Source organism: Danio aesculapii, chromosome 8 (assembly GCF_903798145.1).
Source record: "Danio aesculapii chromosome 8, fDanAes4.1, whole genome shotgun sequence".
NCBI classification, from domain to species: Eukaryota; Metazoa; Chordata; class Actinopteri; order Cypriniformes; family Danionidae; genus Danio; species Danio aesculapii.
The window spans coordinates 23,570,959-23,593,636 of NC_079442.1; the positions used below are offsets into that span (position 1 = coordinate 23,570,959).

The 22,678-nt window shown below is 37.1% G+C and overlaps 1 protein-coding gene across 1 annotated transcript in view; it reads left to right on the forward strand.

Annotated features, from left to right (window-relative positions):
* Positions 1 to 22,678, forward strand: part of aopep (aminopeptidase O (putative)) — a 158,188-nt gene that overhangs the window by 8,055 nt on the left and 127,455 nt on the right. The window contains exon 5 of the mRNA XM_056463452.1: positions 1,123 to 1,389. Coding sequence (XP_056319427.1) covers positions 1,123 to 1,389 — 267 coding nt within the window. The remainder of the gene's footprint in view (positions 1 to 1,122; positions 1,390 to 22,678) is intronic.

Sequence of the window (22,678 nt, forward strand, 5' to 3'; positions counted from 1 at the left end):
AGCCCTTTTGTTGAGCGTGTGACCAATCAAAGGGGTGTAAGAACTTACAAGGCTCAGAAAGCGAACGGGAAATTTATATTTGTTTATTTGCTATAAACGCTCGTGTTGTTTAAAGGTACAGTTTATATATCTGCCTGTTTGTATTAAAGGACAAAATTGTATTAGAAATAGTATATAAATATATTTATACATTTTAATACAAAAATTGATGTGCTGTGAAGATATAAAACTGTGTATGGAAAGCATCATCAATGCACCGAGATATCGAATTGTACCGAATCGATGGAATGATAATCGTAACCGAACTGAACCATGAGACCAGTGTAGGTTCACAGCTCTATTAACATAAGTAAAAACAGTGACACACATTTAATATCAATCCACACACTGGCAAAATCTGAACTATTTTGAAACTTGACTGCCGCACGTGTGAAGGAACAGCTGACGGCGGCCATAGCAATGACAAACAGCAGTAGATACTGACCTCACAAACGCATTTAAATCTGTAAAGCGGCACACTTTTTGCTGAAGCACTCGTCATAAAAATGACAGGAACACAGCTCAAGGCTGGGGCTATAATGCTGAGGTATTTTTGCAAAAATAAACTTCAACCACTGACTCTTCACAGCCTCATCTTTGTGTAGGGAAAATAACACTAACTTTCCCTCACACTTCAGAGCACAGCGTCTTCGTGACATGATTCAGCCGAGACCTGCTACAGTGTCTTCCTCTTTTTCTTTCGACAGTGTTTGTGGGAGGGGCTGGTGGTTTAAATTTTCCCGGGTCTGCGCGTGCAACAAATGGGCGGGGCTTGAGTTCCGTATCAACGTCACGCAGACACGGCTAAAGATTCGTTACAGCGGCGATTCATTCGAACCACATTGAGTCGACTCTTTTACAGATGAAGCAAAACTTTCAGATTTAAACATTAGCTGTTTATGTTACACACTGCATGGAAGGTCATTTTCAAAAACCCATAATAGGGGCTCTTTAAATATCTAGAAGAGATTATCTGCTTTTAAGTTATTAGACATCTTTAGCATAATTAATTATTTTATTTCGGCAAATCTCCAGTGTTTCCAGTGTTTTCTTCTTTAACATGCACATTTCTATGTTTTACAGTCTTCCTTTAGACAGTGTTGATCAGGAGTACATTTGTTCCCACATGGATTATCCCTGCCGCTTTATGGATGGAACTGCTAGAGTACAGACTGTTATTCCTCACCGAGTGTTTACCCCGTCCTGCCACTTGCAGAAGGCACAGGACATGGTTCTACCTTTACTGCCCCTTTGTCTGACTGCGGCCCACTCTGTTCTTGGTGTCCATCCATTCCTGCGTCTAGATGTGCTCATTGTTCCCTCAGGGTTTTCCAGTCTGGGCATGGCCAGGTAATTGCAGCATTCCTCTTAAATGTAGTTCTTGAATAATAATACTTTGATTGATTTAGAATTTTTGTAGTCTGCAGCTTTTATGAATAATGTGTAGATGCTGAATTGAGCTGATTCATTTTAGCCCTTATTTGACTACATTCACCTTGAAATGCAAATATTTTAATGGCAAGTGGAGTTTTTTAAGCTTAGAAAATACACCATAAATGTTAATGGTGGTCCATTAAATTAGCTTACTTTATTCCAATACTTTTAAAGCTTTTTTGGTATATTGTATTCATTTGGAGAGCAGGTATGAGCATATTTTGGCCCAATCCGGATTCTATTTTTGTTCCCGTTCCCCTTCCCTTTGGCCCTTGAAACAGAGTGTAAAGAGGAAGTTTTTCAAAAATTGACCCCTAAGAAATGGGACACCACTACAACACCTGCGCAAGTCATCATGTCATCGTGATCTCTTGCTTCATATGAGATCAGCGATCACGACTAGTTATTCCAGTTGCGCTATTTTTATTATTTATCTTCATGAAATCACCGAAGGCAACAATATCATGTTATCATAACGATATAATTTGGCAATATGATCATAACTGTACTATACATTTACACCATGGCCATATTAATCTATGTAAATACAAGAAAACAGCATTAGCATTATATCAGACACTGTAAAAAGCTCATTCCCAGCCACTAGACTTTCCTGACTGGGTATTCCAGTGTCATCGAGTGACAGATGTGAAAGTATGATGTGGGACTACTAGACAGGAGTTATTATTAGAGATTATAGATTGTGAAATTTATAAATATGTTTATATGTTATATTTATATGTTTGTTGTACTAATTTGTGCATCTCCTGACTTCTGACGCTGCCGTTGTAGCTGGTGTATTCTGGGAAATTTTCATACTACTTGGAAAAATCAAACCGGAACAAAATAAAGATGGTTAAATAATAATTTTTAATGCACAATTCTTTTTTAAAACATATACACATAGTTTTTTGCCAGCTTTTACTCACTCAGTCTTAGTAAAGTTGCACATGAATGTGTATCAACATCTCATCGACAACTGTAAACTAAAACACTAACTCATTTTGTTTGGCATGTAAAGCGGTGGTTTTAGGAGTGAAGCACTCGTATCAAATCATCGCTTGGCAGCTTTTCCCATTGATTCCCTTTTGGTCTTTGGGCATTGCCCTCCAGGATGCCACGGTTTTTATAATTGACTGGTTTAAATGCTCTCTTTGGCCAACAGCACTGTTTGTTTTGTAGTCTGGGTGGCTTTGGGTGTTGAGAACCTGTTGGAACTGTTTAAATGGCTACAGTGAAACTCGTTTTCCTTACACTGCTCAAAAAAGTCATTGCTCAGGAAATACAGAATGAAGTGCATGCACTGCATTTTATTTGTGTTTATAGTATACCAAGCTTTATGTTTTCTGTAAACCTGTTCTTAGCTAGAATTTGACAGCGTTTCCAGCAAGCAACCGGTTTGGATGTAAGCAAACACTAGTAAGAAGGGAATCTGGCCACAATGTGAGAAAACTTAACCAGTATGACCACAAGTCTTCCCGTATTTCCCAACATCACCCTATCCAGGAATAAGTGTTCCACAGGATATGAGGTCATTACCCGGAGCCCCATGCAGGTTCCAGCCATTCACCGAGAGAAAATGTCACATACTAATTAGAACTGGGCATGCATCTTAACAGCGGTCACTCCTCTGCTTTTCTTATCCTGAATTAGGTACTCCCTTCTGCCTGAGCGAATGTCAAGCTCAGCACTGCAGGCTTTTTTTCAGTTAGGAAGTTTTAAGTTTTTAGTTGCCTGAGCGATTATTACAGCTTGGTTTTATTAGTCTTCCTGCAAAAAACTGCCAATGCATGACAGAAATGTGTCTTGTGTGTGAAATGGATACATATCCTCACTCTCCTTCACCCATACGGGTCACAGAGGGAGACAGGCATCCACCCCTTCTCTTGGAAATGGTACAGTCCTCTAGGCCTTTCCTAAAGCCCAATCAGAGCAAAAAAGAGTGATCTTTGTACATTTGGGGCCAACAGGGGGGCACCTTGAGATGCCGATCCCCCAGGATGTGGGAGAGGAAGTCTGGATTATTCCCAGCAACAAAAGCTGTTCACTCCTGGAACCACTTCAGAGACAGGAGCTTTTTAATCTGAAAATTGGGAAGTATGTGGGCCCAAATCCTTGGGGCCAAGCCAGTATCTGCTTTTATATCATGCTTGTTCATTGCAGCTGGAGCTTTGGACGTAGCAGCAGTGCTGCTGGTGGTTCTCTGGAGGGAAGGAAGTAGAGATTAAGAAGTCAAGAAAGGCCAGGCCTGATAGTGTGCACTGTGCTTCCTCCCAAATACCCGAATGACTGCTGTCCCAGCGCACAAAAACAGCAATTCCACTGGGACGTTATTCTTGGCACGACTCCTCGAAATCTGATTCACGAAGTCCTAGAATCTGATGACAAGCTTTTTGAAGCTTGAGGAAATATTTCTGCATGGTTCATCATCACACTTCCATCCTGTGTATTGCTGACCGATCACGTAGGGTTGATTCTAGGTCTTGAGGTGATGACGTAAATGCGAAATGCTCGTATCTTCAGATCTTTGGAGGAAGGGCACAGCACTTTCCTCAACTTTGAAGGCAGTCACTTTCTGTCCCTTAGCACCTCTTTTACGCCACAGCAGGACATAGTTGGAATACTTCATGTGCCAGATGTGCAAATATGGGCATTGGCTGCTTTCGGGCGAGACTGAGCTGAGAGAAAACCAAGTTCATTGTGTTTTCCCACGTTATGTCGGTGATGTAGGGTGTTTAGTGACAGTAGGTGGGTAATAGTCCTAATGAGGTCTTTTATGTAGGATCCAAAGTTGTATTGTTGTAGCTGCCAAAGTCATCACTGGATTGTTGCTGTACGGTAAGAGAAGCACCCTACCAGTAGTGCATTTGAGAGACATGCAAATATGTCTACATAAATAAATAAATAATATATAAATAATTAGCTAAGAGGCAGGTTAAAAGAATTCTAGGACGCTCCTACTCAGTATTGTGCATCCAGACATTCACATGAGCAATTGCCAACTCACTTGAAGTGCTTTTTGTGTACTTTTGCGCTGTATAAATAGCTCATCTTGGTCAATTACTTAGCAATTACTCTGCTTCTAGCAGACTAGCATTTGACCTTATATAGCCTGTTAGTGGCGTCTGAACTCTGAACCGGTCTGGACCGGCAGGCGATGAGCTGGAGTGAGTCTAAGAGCAAGTAGGGGGAGAAATGCAGAAGCATGCCTACAAAAATCTCACTTACTTTTCACAGTTTAAAGGAATAATCTGCGTTCAATGCAGTTTAACCTCAATTAATGTTCTTATAAGATGTTGTGAAGTTAATTACTACAAAATTTATTTTACCTTGCATTTCACTTGTCTTGAAGTATTCAAAAATGCAGGGTTTTTGCACGTTTCTTTATGTTAATTAGATTTTGCTGCAGTGTACTTAATATGTCTATTATTGTTTAGATAGATGCTGTGTGTCTGCACAATATGTGCGATTTTATTTTAAAGGGGTTGCTAGCTAACCTTTTGAAATGCACAACACGTTAAAATGATTTATGATGGCAATCAACATTATGCTGCAAATGCTAAAGCCGAAAAATTGTAAAAAGTTAAGACTGTTGCATAAATGTCACCCTACAGTACAGTAAATGAGTGAATTATGTTCTCCATTTGGATTCGAGCAGCTTTGGGGGCAGAAATGCTTTTCAGATTGACATTATTTGTTCAAATAAAAGAGCAGGTGGTGCTTTTTACCCAGAAAGCTGCAGACCTTGAGCCCGTGGGCGACCTACTCTTCATATTTCAGCACCTGAACAGGTAGTCAGCAATTGCGCAGAAGGAATAAAGAAGAAATCTGGGTCTGTTTCCCTGAGGTGCTACGTTAGCTGTTCAAGAGCTGCTTAAGGTAGGGATATTCAAGGTTAATCAGAGGTTACTGCACTCACACATTCTTTTTTAGTACATTTAGTGCGCAGAGTAGGATAAATCTGCTTTAAAATGATTTTGCTATTCAGCGCGGTTATGATTATGTAAACTCTTCAAAGATTAACAATATGCAGTTTTCTTCCCCCCTCAGAAATGCACACCACCCACATACGGCAAATTTGGGTTTCGAAATGTTTAAGGGAGAATTAATCATCCTTCTTACGTTCTGACTCACTAGAGTGTGTTAGATTACAGCACCATGAAATAAATTATTGGATTTTGGAGTTCTGAATAACACAGGCATTATGTGGACCGAGGGTAATGAAAAAGCGAAAACATTATTTAAATGTAGGCTCACATTTTAATATCTGCGAGTTTGGGGCCGCATGAAATGCTCTCATTATAATCAGGCTGCCTCTGCCTTTGGTTGTCGAAATTGGTTTGGGCCTATTCACGTATTATGTGTTTTTCCTGCTGAGAGGGAAGGTCTGATTAGATATTCTGATTGGGCCACACATGAATGTCCCAAGCAATGAAATAGTGGCACTTTTTAGTGTTATTTCAGTTTTGTAATCGCACACTCTGGGCCTGTTTTTAAGATGCGTCTTAATTTCTGGAATTAAAATGCGTTTTTGTTGATTGAATCTAAAGTCAGCAAGGGAAAAGCATTGCGTTTATACCTGGTGTTTAAATCCATCACATTCTTCCACTTTTCAGATGAGAGAGGGTCTGGGGTGTATGAATAAGCTTTATCTTATCTTTGAGTCTAATACTGCACAATTTACATACTGTTCTCTAAAAAATGCTGGAAACAACCTTTTCAGTGTAAAATACTGAGTAAAAGTTAAAGCAGTGAAAACAATGAAACATACACTCACCAGCCACTTTATTAGGTACACCTGTACAACTGCTTGTTAATCTAATCAGCCAATCGCATGGCAGCAACTCAATGCATTTAGGCATGTAGTCATGGTCAAGACAATCTGCTGCAGTTCTAACTGAGCATCAGAATAATGAAAAAAGGTGATTTAAGTGACTTTGAACATGGCATGGGTATTGGTGCCAGACGAGCTTTTCTAAGTATTTCAGAAACTGCTGATCTACTGGGATTTTCATGCACAACCATCTCTGGGGTTTACAGAGAATGGTCAGAAAAAGAGAAAATATCCAGTGAGTGGCAGTTCTGTGGGTGCAAATGTCTTGTTGTTGCCAGAGGTCAGAGGAGAATGGACAGACTGGTTCCAGCTGATAGAAATGCAACAGTAACTCAAATAACCACTCGTTTTAATCAAGGTATGCAGAAGCGCATCTCTGAACACTCAACTCGTCCAACCTTGAGAAGGATGGGCTACAGCAGCAGAAGACCACACTTCTGTCAGCTAAATACAGACTACAATTCGCACAGGCTCACCAAAATTGGACTATAGAAGATTGGAAAAACGTTGCCTGGTCTGATGAGTCTCGATTTCTGGTCCGACATTCGGATGGTAGGGTCAGAATTTGGCATCAACAGCATGAAAGCATGGATCCATCCTGCCTTGTATCAACGGTTCAGGCTGCTGGTGGTGGTGTAATGGTGTAGGGGATATTTTCTTGGCACACTTAAGGCCCATAAGTACCAATTGAGCATCGTGTCCATGCCACATCCTACCTGAGTATGTTGCTGACTATGTCCATCACTTTATGACCACAGTGTATCCATTTTCTGATGGCTACTTTCAGCAGGATAACATGCCATGTCATAAAGTGCGAATCATCTTAGACTGGTTTCTTGAACATGACAATGAGTTCACTGTACTCAAATGGCCTCCACAGTCACCAGAGCTCAATCTAATAGAGCACCTTTGGGATGTCGTGAAACAGGAGATTTGCATCATGGACGTGCAGCCTACAAATCTGCAGCAACTGCACCAAAAAAGTCTGTTGTCATTTTTCACTCTAAACTTCTTACATTTTCTTTCTTTTTCTTCTACAGAAAAGAAGATATACTGAAAAATGTTGGAAACTGGTAGCCATTGACCTAAAAAGTAGGGAAAAACATTGTATGGAGCTCAATGGCTATCAGTTTCCAACATTCTTTTCAATATCTTCACAAGGAAACTTATAAAGGTTTGGAAATTGAAAGCATTTAAAGATCACTAAATGATTTTTGATTTTTTTTTTTTAATTTAGATTTTTGGGTGAACTATTCCTTTAGCAGTTTTATTTGAACAGTGAAGGTAATTAACCTGGGTGCGTTAATTAAGTAAATGAAGTATAAGTAAAATAACTCTATTTGAGTCCCTGTATGTTGCTTTGCAGTGATTAATAGGACACATGCCTGACAACCTTCCCATTTTTCCCTGAATTCTCCCATATGTTACAGTTCTATACAGCTATCATCCCGTAAATATATTTTCCAGTATTTCTCCCGTATTTTGCTCTTTCTATGAAGGGTAGCAATAAACATTAAAGCGCCGATCCTCCATATACGCCCCCAGAGCACGTTCCTTGCTCTTAAATGTGAATCTGTTCTGTGTTTTTATTTTATGTAAGCATGAAAACACTTTAAAATAAAAATAAAAACGTATTCCCTTACTTTCCATTACAGGCGTTGACTGTCACCTGACATGCTCCATAGTGATAAATAGATGCTGTTTCCGGAAAACAGGGGTTATCCCTTATTTTCACATTGTTGACATGAATAAAACACAACAAAGAAATTAACTTTTGAGTGCTGCATGAGAACTTCTTTTGAGAAAACATTTTTTACAAGTAAATCTTAAATCTAAACTGTGAACAACAAGCCTTACTGATGGATTTCAAGGATTTATTTAGGGGATTTTTTTTTATATTATTTCATTATTTATTATTCATCCATTTGTTATTGGATTGATGAAAATGCATCTAATATCACTAGGCTGGTCCATAAGTAAATGAAGCAAAAGACATCTCTAAATAGTAATAATAAATCTCTAAGATTTTTTTTTTAAATCATGGATGGATTGAAAATAATAATTCAGTTTGGGCAGATTCTCAGTGAATTATGGCTTAGAGTTTATTTATTAGTGTAAAAGCATGTAAAAAAGCACACTTAATACATTTTTACTCCAAACTTTTATAACTTTAGGTGTTTGAAAAAATCAAGTATTTGAACTAAATCTTTCTGTGAGATGATCCCATAGTCCCATGTTTATTATTCACGTTGATTTAATGAAAGCAGGTTCTGTTTATTCAGCAACCAAATAGGTATTTCCTGGGTTTCTTCTTCAAGGTCTTGGAAGTTTCCACACGAGAGCGCCCTCTGGTATTCAGATGGAGATTTACTACTGATCACACAACTATGCTTCCCTGAAAAGATGTGCATAACAATCGCAGCCTTTGCTAACTTGGGATTTCGATTTCGTTTCAATTAATTCATTAAAAACCAGGTAAACAGGTACTCTGTTTCAGGTTTTTGTTATTGTTATTGTTTTTTTACAAATTGATGTAAGGTTTTTAGTAGTTAATTCACAGGTAATACCTAACCACGCTCCTTTTGTTTTTTTTTTTGCTGACGTGCTCTTTCTTCAGCCTTGAAATGACCATATGGGGAAAGGAAAGTGGAGTCCCATGGGTGTGGAGCGTAATGTGGACGACGGATGTGAAGCTCTTGGAATGTGCTGGACTAGCCAAAGAGCTTGAAAGGCTGAGATAACACCACTTAAATAGCCCTTTCTCTTGCTCTCCTCTGCTCGCTCTCTTCTCTCTCTCTCTCTCGTGCTTCACTTTCTTGTTTCACTCCTCTCTGATTGCTGAGTAACCTAAGAAGTGTGTGACAGAGAGTGTCTTTCAGACCAGGGGGACTTTGGCACGAAAGACAGCTGTTAATCAAATTGTCAAGGATGAGATGTTTTTCCTCTGCCTGAGAGAGGGTTTTCTGTCCCTCCTTTGGCTGTGTGTGCAAAAAAAAAAAAAAAGCCACCGTGAGCAAAAGAATTCAGAGCATGCCTGCACCTGGAGAACAGGGAAGCATGTTTAAAAGGCGGACATACTTCTGCTCCATGGTTTTTGTATCTATTTGGCTGTTTTGACTCATTTAGGTGCTTTTCTACTTTCCTGATCTCCCCGTCTAGATCTAAATGTGCACCATTGGTTTTTCTTTATATGTAAATAAGCAGCATCCGATTCAGCAAGCAGGTTGTTATTAGTACTGCATTCCAGAGTTGTTATCAGAGGTCTGTGCTTCCGTGTTTTATAGGGTTCCTAGTTAAGCTCTTTCTAGAAATCTTTCTAGCCTTAGTCATAGCTATTTTAACATGCCACATCTTCGTTTATGGAAATAGCCCCAAAAAGCTGGATGGAGCCTATTACTACAGTTTCAGACCAGATTCATATTCTCTGAGCCATGGTTGATATTTTGTACTGGTGTGAATTAGCTTTTTGTTTGATTTGTTTACCTTTTTTAACGTCCTGTTGTTTGTGAAAGGATCATTGGCGTTTCATCTAGCATTTCTGAAAAGATCTCCGTCCACACTATACCGCTGAAAACGCACATCACGTGACCACACACACACACTCTGGCATGTGCTGCAGCATATGCGCACATCTGAGCTCCAGGCAGCCATCGGGTGCTTTGATCACAAAACCCCAGAGAGCAGTACACGTCGGGACAGTTTATTAAGGATGTACCACTGGTTTGCGTCTCATTATAGTTGTTAAATGTGATATTTAATTCATATTTTCTCTTTCTAAAGACTCTTTGATCTTTTGAATCCATCAGGTAATCTATCACAGCGTCAGTACACTGCTTCAATGTTTCGTTTTCACGCTTGTACTTAGTAATTTTAGTGAAGACCTCAGATACTATAGGTCGGTTGCTGTTGGTTGTGCATCTCTGGCTGTGCATCTCACCAAGTTTGTCGGTGCCATTATAACAACAATGATCACTCTGCCTATTCATGCCAGAGTCCCGTGGAAAAAGTGACACTTTATTTTGACGGTCCATTTGAATATTAGTAGACTGTCTGCTTAATATCTGTTAATATGCAATTATTCATAAATAATAAATTTGCCGCCTACGACGACAATGCCATCGTCCACCGCAATGTTTTACATTACACATCGTACGATGCCAAATTGTTCGACATTGCCCAACCCCAATGAAGAGTTCAGATGCAAAAACCTCTAAGTGCTGCCTGAAATTTACATAAAAAATCTGCATTATTGTCAGCCTACTTTGGTTATGTTGAGTTATTTCACTTTGAAGACCATTAAAAGAACTTATTCTTTGCCCTAAATGGGAAATTACTGAACATACACACAGGAACCTGATATGAATGCTCATTTTAGAAGAAAATTTCAGACTGCATTTAGAGGTTTTTGCATCTATATATATATATATATATATATATATCTATATATATATATATATATATATATATATATATATATATATATATATATATATATATATATATATATATATATATATATATATATATATATATATATATATATATACTATATATATACTATATATAATATATATACTATATACTATATATATATATATATATATATATATATATATATATATAATATATATATACTATATATACTATATATAATATATATACTATATATAAATATATATATAATATATATATAAATATAAATATATATATAATATATATATTATATATATATATATATATATATAATTATTATTAGTTTTGTTGTGATATACAAAAATATTTTTTAAAATGCTGCTTGTTCAAACTGTCTATTTAAAATGAGCAGAAACAACATTCTTCAGATTTTTTTTTGGGACAACTTAATTTTTTATGTTCAGTTCACGAAAATTTGTTAAGTTAAATTAATTGATGTGTTACGACAACATGAATGAGTTGTGTGGAACCCTGCATTTTTACCGTATAGCCTCTAGTTGTGTATGAGTTATGGACCACCCTCGAAGGCATGTACCTCACTTTGTCAAAAAAGTGGCAGAACAACGTTTGTTGTTTTGAAAATGTTGTTTTTGAAAGTTTGAAAGCTTGAAAGCATATGCATTGAAAGAAAATACATGCATATTCTAAAAAGTAAAGGAACGCTTTAGTGCATGCGATTTATTCAGTATTAAAAAAGGCTTTCAGCGTATTTTTTTGTATCAAGACTTGATTAAACCATTGAATTATCTGTATTTTCTTTGCTTTCAAGAAATCCAGCCTTACTCATACCTTTTTTTTTTTGTCCGCCACATCTTCATTGATGGAAAGATCCCAAAAAAACTGTGTATGCAGTTTCAGACCAGACTCATATTCTCCAATGGAGAGCCATGTAAGAAAACAAATGGATATTGCTGTGTGGGACAGAATGTGCGTCTAAATGAATCAAATCTGTACGGTGAGAGAGAGAGTTTATTTGGCCCTGGGGCTGATTTAAGGCAGTAGGAGTGGCAATAGAGGCTGGTAAACTAGAGCAAAGTGTGAGGTGGGGAGCCATTAGCCAGCATCCCTTGAGGAGCATCTACCACACAAAAATCCAAAATGGATGAGCCCATTCAAAGACTGGGCAGATGTCCCTGCTATGTGTATACTGAATCACTCGATGACACCGTAATAGCGCCTGCCATTGCGTTTAATCTGATTCTCAGAACCAAGAAAGCCGCCTTTCTTCCCCCAGACCTCCGACCAGACACAAATATAACAAATCTAAGCACAAAGAATCTTTAGAAGTCTGTAGCAGAGTGTTATTGCTGGGTCTGAGCTAATCGCCCTACCCGTGGAGGCAGGATAAAAATCCAGAGAGATATACGCAAAACACACAGAAGCAAGAGATGTTGACATTTGTGGTTAACCAGGGAAAGTTATATAATAGTTTTTTAGACTGTTGTCACTCTACACATTCGAGCATATTCTTAAATTATTTAATGCGGTAACAAAATATCACTTCAAATAAAATGGTAAGTCTTTAGTTTAAGTACCAATTCTCATTATTAACTAGTGGCTTAGTACCTGCCTGTTATAAGATATTCGCTGTTAGCACTTAAAAAGTACATATTCTGCATGATCTTATTCTACATTCTTAATCCTACCAAACAACTAAACCTTTATACTATTAATAAGCAAATATTAATAACGTAGGAGTTTATCAGTGGTGTAAAGTAACTAATTACAAATACTCAAATTACTGTAATTGAGTAGTTTTTCTCAGAAAATGTAATTTACTAAGTAGTTTTAAAAATGTGTACTTAAAAATGTAAATTAGTAGTATTATTACACATTTGTCATTAAAATAAGGTCATAATTTGGTGCTGTGCACCTGGTGCTGAACAAAGATAGCCATTTCCAAATAGAACTTGGTTTGCATGATTGCTTCTGAGCAAGGCCTAAATAATAATAATAATAATAATAATAATAATAATAATAATTATAATTATAATTATAATAATAATAATAATATAAAGGGACTAAGCCAAAAAGAAAATGAATGAATGAATAATAATAATACATGCCTATAGTTCACTGCAAAACTTCTTGCTGCTCTGCTCCTGATACTAATTAAAGATAACCATTTCTGAGCAGCACCTGGTGTGCATGATTGTTTCAGATACCGTAGGCCTTAATAATAATATTAATAATGATAATAATAATAATAATTATGATTAGTGTTTTTTACTGTTTAATGTTTATTTTTTTTAATTGTTTGCAGGACCAAAATCTTGTTTTTTTTTCGTTTTTTGTGAGCAAAAGAAAAACCAAAAAACTTGCGTTTTCTTAGTTTTCCTTTTTTTTTGTTTGAAAACGGATATGGTATGGACGGAAGATTCCCTGATTCACATACACAGTGTATTTAATTGTATTTTATTTACCAGTGTTTTTGCTGATGACCACCATTGATTAAGTCATGAACATTTTAATAAGAGCATTGAATTTGCTTTCTGTGCTTCTGATAACCAAATGTGCAATGAAGTTTATGTTAGACCATCTGTTCTACTGGTGTGAACTTTAGATTTCTTTTCTTCAACCGAAAAGCCAACATAGGCTCATTCTGAAAACGTAGCCCTATATACATTTCTGAACATTGCGAATTATGTAACCAGAAGACATATGGCTGCATTTCATCTTTAAAAGAAATGCTATGGAGCAGTTTGATGGCATTCCTTTTCGAGCCAGCAGCTGATCGCTTACCTCTGTATGGACATTTTGTCTTTAAAACAAACACTACAGGTCGGCATGACACCGTTCCTTTTCACGCTAGCAGCTGACTGCTTACCTCTGTATGCGACAACAGGGTTTTTAGTCCAGCGTAGAGCGGTTCCAGAAAGCAGGTAAAACAAAAACAAAAGCCAAACAAATGAAATAAACAAGTAAATAACGGTGAGATTGTGGTAAAATCTGAAAATGTGGTAAAAATCAGCGGGCTTTTCTTTTTCTGGGTTTAGGGAAGTGGGTGGGCGCTGCTCAATCAGTGCTTTTTAAAACACTTTCGTTTGGGTTTAGGGAAGGGGGTGAGTGGGGGGATCAGTCAATCAGTCAGTTAGACAATAGCGGTCTCTGGTGGATTTGCGACAACAAAAATTGCATAAAAAAACGTACCTCCTGGGACATATTTGGCACTCTCCAGAAATGTATACTGGGCTACGTTTTCAGAATGAGCCTGGATTGCCAAAAGGCATTTGTTTTGCTTTTGGTTTGATTAGACTATTCGTTGGAGATTTGTTTAGCTATTTCACATACATTTTTTATGTCAAATGGTCTAAGTATATGACAAAAAAGGATGCTTAATTTTTACCTTATTAGTTGTTTGTTAACTTGTACAAAAGGAGTTTGCAACAGTGTAATAAAAAATGAATTGTTGTAGTTTTAGTTCATTGTAGTAAGTGTTACTTATGTAATCTGATGTGTTAATAAAGTAACATATTTATATAAGAAAAAAAATATAGGTTAAAGTGTTAATATCCCCAAAAATGAAAATTATTTTAATAATTACTCACCCTCATGTGGTTTCAGGGAATTGGAACCACATGCATCAATGTGGGAATAGTATAGCTCAGTTTGAAAAGACGACATTTTCATGCATCAAATTGTGGAAGAGCAAAAAAATAATACTCTTTCTTGCATTTAGCTGAGAATATATTGTATTAAGTCTGTAAATGTACTTAATGAAAGGATATTTTTCATATCCAGTCAATATTAAGATCACTAATGAACAGAAATCCAGCAAGTTTATTATATAGGGTAAAATCCGGGTTACTATGAATTGAGTGAACCTCAAAAAAAACCCTCTAATAATTAGTTAAAGTTTTCACAGTGATTATATTGAGATTTTTAGGTGGCGCAAAGGAGACTAAAAATACAAAGGAGTAATGATATCAGGAGCATTGTTCATTTTATTTAAATTTACAAAATGAGTAATTGTATTTTCATGAATGATTGCATAGACAAACATTTCATATTGAGAAAGTAAACAGGGATGGAATTCATTTTGTCTTTTTTCAATGTCCCGCATTTCCCACCTGCCAGAATTCTGCATTCTCAACCAATGACTTCACTCATACGATAACTTTGAACATTGGAAGGAAGCTCGCATAATGGAGCCTTGCGCACTGTACACTTTGCATAAACATCTGCTGCTGCTTCTCGGTCCGGATGGTCTTTCTGGCGCTGATGAGCACCTCCGGCTCTGTTTACGCACGCTCTTCAGCGAGCCTCTGAAACGCTAATGTAGAGCAATCAAGTTAAAATGGTGCCATGAGGCGCTCTGCGATAAACATCGGCAGCGATGCGAGCGAGGGTCTTTTTTTTCCCACAATTCCCACTTGGATGGTTGGTAGAACGTCTGCATATGGATTGCATTGTTGTGCTGATCTGTACTGTAGCAGGCTGTGTTTGTTTCATGAAGCGCACGCCACAAATCCTGATAGTCTGGCCACAGCAGCGGCCTTCGTGTGCTGGTATTTATTCTCAGGATTTCATGTTTGACACATGTGATCTGCCCTAAAAAGGACTGGCATGCAAAACGAGCCCCACCGGGCCTACAGAGAGAATCACACCTCATTTTGCAGCCCTACAACCTAATCTACAGTCTAGACAGAAATACCACCCGTTAAAGCCCGAAAGCCAGGAAGAAAGAGGACTGTGGTGGATCAGTTATGTTCTACAATGGTTCTTCCAGGTCTATAATAAGCTCATGCAATCAGACTGAGGAGAGTGGGAAATTAAATAAGAGACAAAGAGAAGGAATAAGCGCAGGCAGCACATTAGTCAAGCCACTTTGAGTAGACGGGGGGGCGATGATAAAGATGGCTCTGAATGTCTGAAACTGCACACAGTTCTCATTGGGGGTTGGTCGTTGCCTAGTGGTTAATGATCTGAGATCCCAGGCATAACTATGCATTTGTTAGAGGTTGATGCCCTTGAGTGCTTTTCTTATCACCGTATGATGGAGTTCTTACTTTATCGGCTTTTCAGAGTTTGAAGTGCATTGTATGATGGAAGGTTTACTGTTGCAGGCACAACATGTTTTAATGTTTGTAATGTCTTGAAATTATATGTTTCTATGAGAACCATGCATATCAAACATACTGTAAATGGGCTTTGGCACCAGGTAGTTATAAGAACTCCTATTGTGCTGGGTTAGCTCCTACCCAGAAGAAGCACACTTCAAAATAAATTTTTGCTGCTTGTTCAAAATACTTATTTAAAATGAACTGAATCAACACAATTATTGAGTTGTTTTTTGTACAACTTAATTGTTTTCTGTAGGGCTGGGCGATATTGCAAAAACAAATTATCACAATATAATGTTTTATGTCATTCGGTATTGATAATTATTGATATTAATTATTTTTTAACAGTCCATTTAGGAATATTAGGATTTATTTAGCCACTTTATTTTAATTGACCGACATTACTATGGCAAATAGTTTTAATAGTCAAAAACAAAAATATTTTAAAATATCTGATCTCTTTAAAGTAAAATAAAAGTTTTAAAGAGACTCTTAAACCTGATAAATAAAATGTTACAAAGTGTCTGCAGTGTTAAAGTGTAAATTCTGAACAATCGAAGCAAACTTTAAGGTGTGAATAATAATAATAATGATACTGTAAACCTAAAACTCTGTCAACAACACAAATTATGATAATCAAATCTGAGCTTTTATAGTAAATAACGAAATGAACCAACATTATTCAAATACATATTACAACATTACAAATTGTGAAGTTGGATGACTTACCCCTATGCTAAAAAAATCTTTCAGATGGGGTGCTAGTGGCTGGGATGCACAAGAAAAGAAACCAAAAAGCCACTCTGGCAACATCCTTACATCCTTTTTTATTTACAGTCTCTTCACTGCTGCTTGTCACAGCACTCATTTTTGCACGTGTTGTTTTTCTGACCTGAAGTGACGATGACACAACCCAAAACTCACAAGTGAAAAGCGAGAGAGTGGAGTTTCCTTCACCATTTTCTATTTTATTTGTGCTCCCCTGGTGTCTCTCATAACTAGGCAACCATCAACTATTTTCTCAGAGGATAACTAACAGACAAACTATTGCTGCAGCTCCGATACAAGTTTATGGAGAAAAGTAAAAATGCAGTGTTTGGATGCTTTGTGTTTGTCTGATGTAATTCGTCTACCGTTATTACTGTAATGTGTATATTTATGTATGATCGACTTAAATTTGTAAAAACAATTAGGTTGACTTGATCCATTTGTGTTGGGACAACATGAAACAATTGTGTGGAACCCTGCATTTTTACCGTGTAGTTGATTCAATTACTATAAATGAAATTATTCCTACTTTCTGCAGTGTGAGCATGTTAAAAGCAGTTACGTTTGGTGAGATTTCTAGGAACTTTGGAAATGTTATTATTTACTAGCTTACATCCACATTAACCCACATGCAATTGAAAACTTGTATTTGACATCATTGAAATCTTTCTCTTTTGTGTTTTGGCCTTGAATACAAACTCTAATACCATATTTTACAATGAAAACTAAGCTTTCTGATGGTGCTTTAAATGAAAATTACTTTATTAAAATAAATTGATCAATTTGTTTAGTGATTTAATGCAAAGGATTTGCAACCAAGTATTAAAAAGTGAAAGTTTGATTTATGATTATTATTCTGTCCAATTACTTTTGGATCCTTAACAAGTGGGAGGCACGTGCAAACTGTTGTAATTCCGACAGCGTTCACCTGATTTGGATGTAAATACTCTCAAATTAAAGCTAACAGTCTGCAGTTAAAGCACATCTTTAATGTTTGGTTTAATCCATTGTGTTGGTGTGTAGAGACAAAAATGTTAGAATTGTGTCGATGTCCACATATTTATTGTTATTGTGCCTTCTCTTTATTCTTACAGTGTTCATAAATACAATTGCTGCTTTGTACAGTCTCCATGTAAAATTCCTTAAAAACCAACAGAAGATTTACTCACAATCGCTGTACTGTCAGAAGTATAATCACATTTGTGTTTTAGACCGTATTGGAAATTCATGGCTTTCCATATCATGCCCTAACAAAATACAATACGTAAGACAAAACAACAACCACATGATGTCTCACACCATGCCATTGTTTATTTAACAAAAATAAAGCCAAGATTGAAAAGCCATGTGTGACAAATTTATGACTCAGTTGCCTGTCGATCCACTTTTAGCAGTAATGACTTAAAGTAATCTTTTTTTTCTATGACATAAGCAGTCTCTCAGATCATTCTGAATGAGTTTTCTGCACAGCTGTGTTTAAGTTTCATCATGGGCAAGGAACTTTTTGAAAAAATGTAAAACTGTATTGTGGATATGGCTGTTGGATGTAACCTTGAATTCAAATTTACAGCCAATTTTATTTCGATGTGATGTGTTCACACCCAGTATTCCTTTTCTTGTGTGTGTTTAATAGACATCTGATAGACATCTAAACATGGACTTCTTGGCTTAAAGGAAGGAAAAATTTGGGCTGTCAGTGAAAATCTAATAGACATCTAACAATAATCCAAAAATACACTAGCCATTATCAGTGGCGTAGTGCAAAATGCGTGGGGGCCCCCGCAAGGGTTAGATGGGGGCCCCAGGTGAAGTGCTCGTAAAAATTGAAAGGTGTGTGGGGGGGTGGGCATCATAGTTACTAGCCATCATACAGTATAGTCAGATTAGAAAGTCATTCCTGCCTATCTGAAGGCTAGTACTATTGTTAGGCATCTATTAGATTTTTACAGACAGACAAAATTTAACCTTGTTTTATCCAAGCTGTCTATGTTTAGACATCTTTTAGACATCTATTAAACAGGTTTAGTCCGACCAAAAAACAAAAATGGCATGATTTCAGAATAAAGCATTCACACGACTTTTTTAAAAGAGGAGTTATTGCTTTAATCCAACTAAAATTGAACATTTTAAAGTGCATGTAAATTCACTTATTGACTCGCCAGAAGCTTTTAAGTCAAATTTGCTTTCACTGTAAAATAACTTAAATATCACATGCTCGGTTGTATAATGCTGTTTCTTAGGTTCGTGGGTGTGCATTATTGGTTGTTAAAACAATAGGGGGTTAAAGTTAAAATGATGTTCAGGCATTACCGCCATTGCTTAATGTTCTTGGAGGCCTTCCTTCAGTTCACAACAGGAAGGATGCAGGGTGTTTATGAGATCTTTTTTTTTCAGCAACACTGCAAAAGAGCTCCAAAGTACAGCCGTTGAAACATGTGCTGGAGTCATTGGTTACTTCATCTCATTTACATGTTAGACCACTTTTGGCCTTCTGGTTTTGTCCTTAATATGACAGGTGGAAATAATATATTCATCCTAGTCCCCTTGGAAAAATACATAAACATAAGTAAGACTTTATAACACTTTTAGAGAACATAATTTAAAAGAGGATTTTTGTAACACATTAATTGAATATTACATATATTTTGTTGGACAAAGTCTTCATACAGTAAGTTGTTTATTGTCTTGTTGCTTCTCAGTTAAATTTATCTTGCTATCTTGTATGTGTAGGTATGTTTACTGGAAGAAAGTAACTGTAATTAGACAGTATATGAATAGTAAACATAACAGTGATGAGGACTAATGTATATGGAGAATGATTTGTTACCAAGTTTTCCTCCTCCATAAATCCATGACATGCCCTGTTGAGTGGATTATGATGACGATTTTGCCATGTTTGAAATTCGAACCATTACATTCCACTTTGGGTGCTTCCTCTGGTAATTACAGGGCAGGTGATGACATCCTGTTCTTGGATGAAAGTGTGTGATTCCTCTGTCTTTTAGTAAAATATCGTCCATGAACATTTACATTGATTTATTGATTTACATGTGGTTGAGTGTGTGTGTGGCATCAGTCTGTTAATGCCTTAGAATGTCTTTCTATCCTTCTTTTCATCTATTCATCAACTGTACTGATCCATTCATCCACCCACCCACCCATCCATTCATTCTTCTGTCTGTCTTCCATCTATCATCCTATCATTCCTACGTTTCATCCCTTCATCATCTATCCATTTATTCACCAGTGTCATTACATCATCCATTGTATATATTTATTCCATCCATCCGTCCATTCTTGAATGGCACTTTCTGTATATGAATTCTTACATCATTTCATCCATCCATCTATCCATTCTTCTATCTTTCCTCCATCCATCATTCTATCATTCCATCTATCATCCTATCGTTCCATCCCTTTAATATCTATTCATTTATTTACCAGTCATTGTCATTCTATCAATCCATTGTATTGTATATATATAATTTTACAATTCCATCCATCATCCATCTATTCATTTGTTTCATCCATCCATCCATCCATCCATCCATCCATCCATCCATCCATCCATTCTTTCTTCTATTTTTTTCCTATCATTCCATCCATCCATTCCTCTGTCTTTCTTCCACTCATCCATTCTTCTATCTTTCTTTCATTCATCCATTCTTTTGTGTTGCTTCCACCCATCCATTCTTCTATCTTTCTTCCATCAATCTATCCATTCATCCATTCTTCTGTATTTCTTCAACCCATCCATTCTTCTATCTTTCTTCCATCAATCCATCCATTCATCCATTCTTCTGTATTTCTTCAACCCATCCATTCTTCTATCTTTCTTCCATCAATCCATCCATTCATCCATTCTTCTGTGTTTCTTCCACCCATCCATTCTTATGTCTTTCTTTCTTTCATCCATACATCCATCCATCCATCCATCCATCTGTCCATTCATCCATTCATTCCTTTATCTTTGTTCCGCCCATCCATCCATCTTTTCTTCTATCTTTCATCCATCCATCCATCCATCCAACCATCCATCCATCCATCAATCATTCTATCTATCATCATACCATTTTGTTGTTCCATCCCTTCATTATTTATCTATCCATTTATTTACCAGTCACTGTCATTTCATTCATCCATTGTATTGTATATATTTTTCCGTCTGTCCATCCATCCATCCATCCATCCATCCATCCATCCATCCATCTATTCTTCTATCTTTCATCCATCCATCCATCCAACCATCCATCCATCCATCAATCATTCTATCTATCATCATACCATTCTGTTGTTCCATCCCTACATTATTTATCTATCCATTTATTTACCAGTCACTGTCATTTCATTCATCCATTGTATTGTATATATTTTTCCGTCCGTCCATCCATCCATCCATCCATCCATCCATCCATCCATCCATCCATCCATCCATCCATCCATCCATCCATCCATCCATCCATCCATCCATCCATCCATCCATCCATCCATCCATCCATCCATCCATCCATCCATCCATCTATTCGTGTATGGCTCTATCTATAAATCCTTTTACCATTCTATCAATCATCCAGCTATTCATTCATGTTTCCTCCATCCATCCATCCATCCATCCATCCATCCATTCCTGTATGGCTCTATCTATAAATCCTTTTACCATTCCATCCATCTATTCATTCATGTTTCATCCATTCATCAGTCCTCTCATTTGTGTATGGCTCTTTCTATCTATGCAACATTCTACCATTCTATCCACCATCCTATTATTTTATCTATATTGATATATTGATCATATCTAATTTGCAAATCATTATCTATTTATCTTTTTGACTATGAGTATGTCTATATCATTTTTAATTTATTTTTCATTCTGTCTATATGTTGTTCTATCTGCCTATATGTCTGGTAATGATTTTAGCATGTATTGGGTCAACCTGTAAAAAAAAAACAGTTTCCCCTTTTCCTGGAAATTGTGTACTGTCAGCCAATCAGGTTAGAGCTTGCCACATTGGGAAACTACTTTTCCATTTAGTGAGAAGTATGCATCAGATCAGGTCAGTGAACAGACTCTAGTGTTCCATGTGTAGTAGTGAGGTTCTCTAACTGTAGCAGAATCCCTTTTCTGGTGTTTGGACAAAGTCCACATTTAAAGAACAAGCATCTGTTGTTTAACACTTCACTTTAACAATGCTGGGTATTTTCTGTCATCTATATCCAGACACTGAACTTTTTTCTAAGTCCCTTAGCTCTACTTTACAGAAACTCTTTGGGCACACAGGATCCGTCTAAAATAACATATTGAGTACTTCAGGGAACCATAACAGTGTGAATGAAAGGCATGCCTGCCACCTTCAACTCAAGAGTCAAGGCCAACCTTTTTTATTGATTTCCTGCTGGTTGCTGTGGTCATTGTGTAAAGAAAGCAACAGTGGGGAAGAAAAAAAAACTCTTTCCAGACCCGGGCAAGGTGAACGTCTGGCTGTAAAGGTAAAAAGCCATTCATAAAGCTCTCCGATTATTTTATCAGGCTCATTTTGTGAGGAGGAAAACGCTCTCGGCTATCTACGGTGATATGTGTCACATTTGAAAACCATTATGAGGCCAAGCTGAAGCCTTAGGACACAAAAGAAACGGGTTTGTTTATCCTGACTCGTAGGAACTTTGTTTGGAACATGGTCTCGATAACAGCCCATTTGCTGTATGAAACGCACAAGGCTTTCTGGTTGAAAAGGTCACTCGAGGTAATTTTGAGTGAGGAGGCAAACAATACAATATTTCTTCTGGTTTTATGTGCAGCTCGAGTCCCGAGGTTGTGTTTTTCTTATGCAAGTGAAAGAAAAAGAGCCTATCTTATGGTATATATATTTTTTTCTATATTATGTCGTTGTCGTTCACAGTGGAAAATTTTCACAGTAACATCTGACGATGGTTATGCGTCTTGTAATTTGCCTGCTATTAGCAAATGTACCCAGGATTGTTTGGTGAAGGGTGCGGCATGGGTGGCTACTCTGAAATCCACTGGCAGCAAACAGGCCACATTTTGGCTGAGAGCTCCACCTCCTTAACG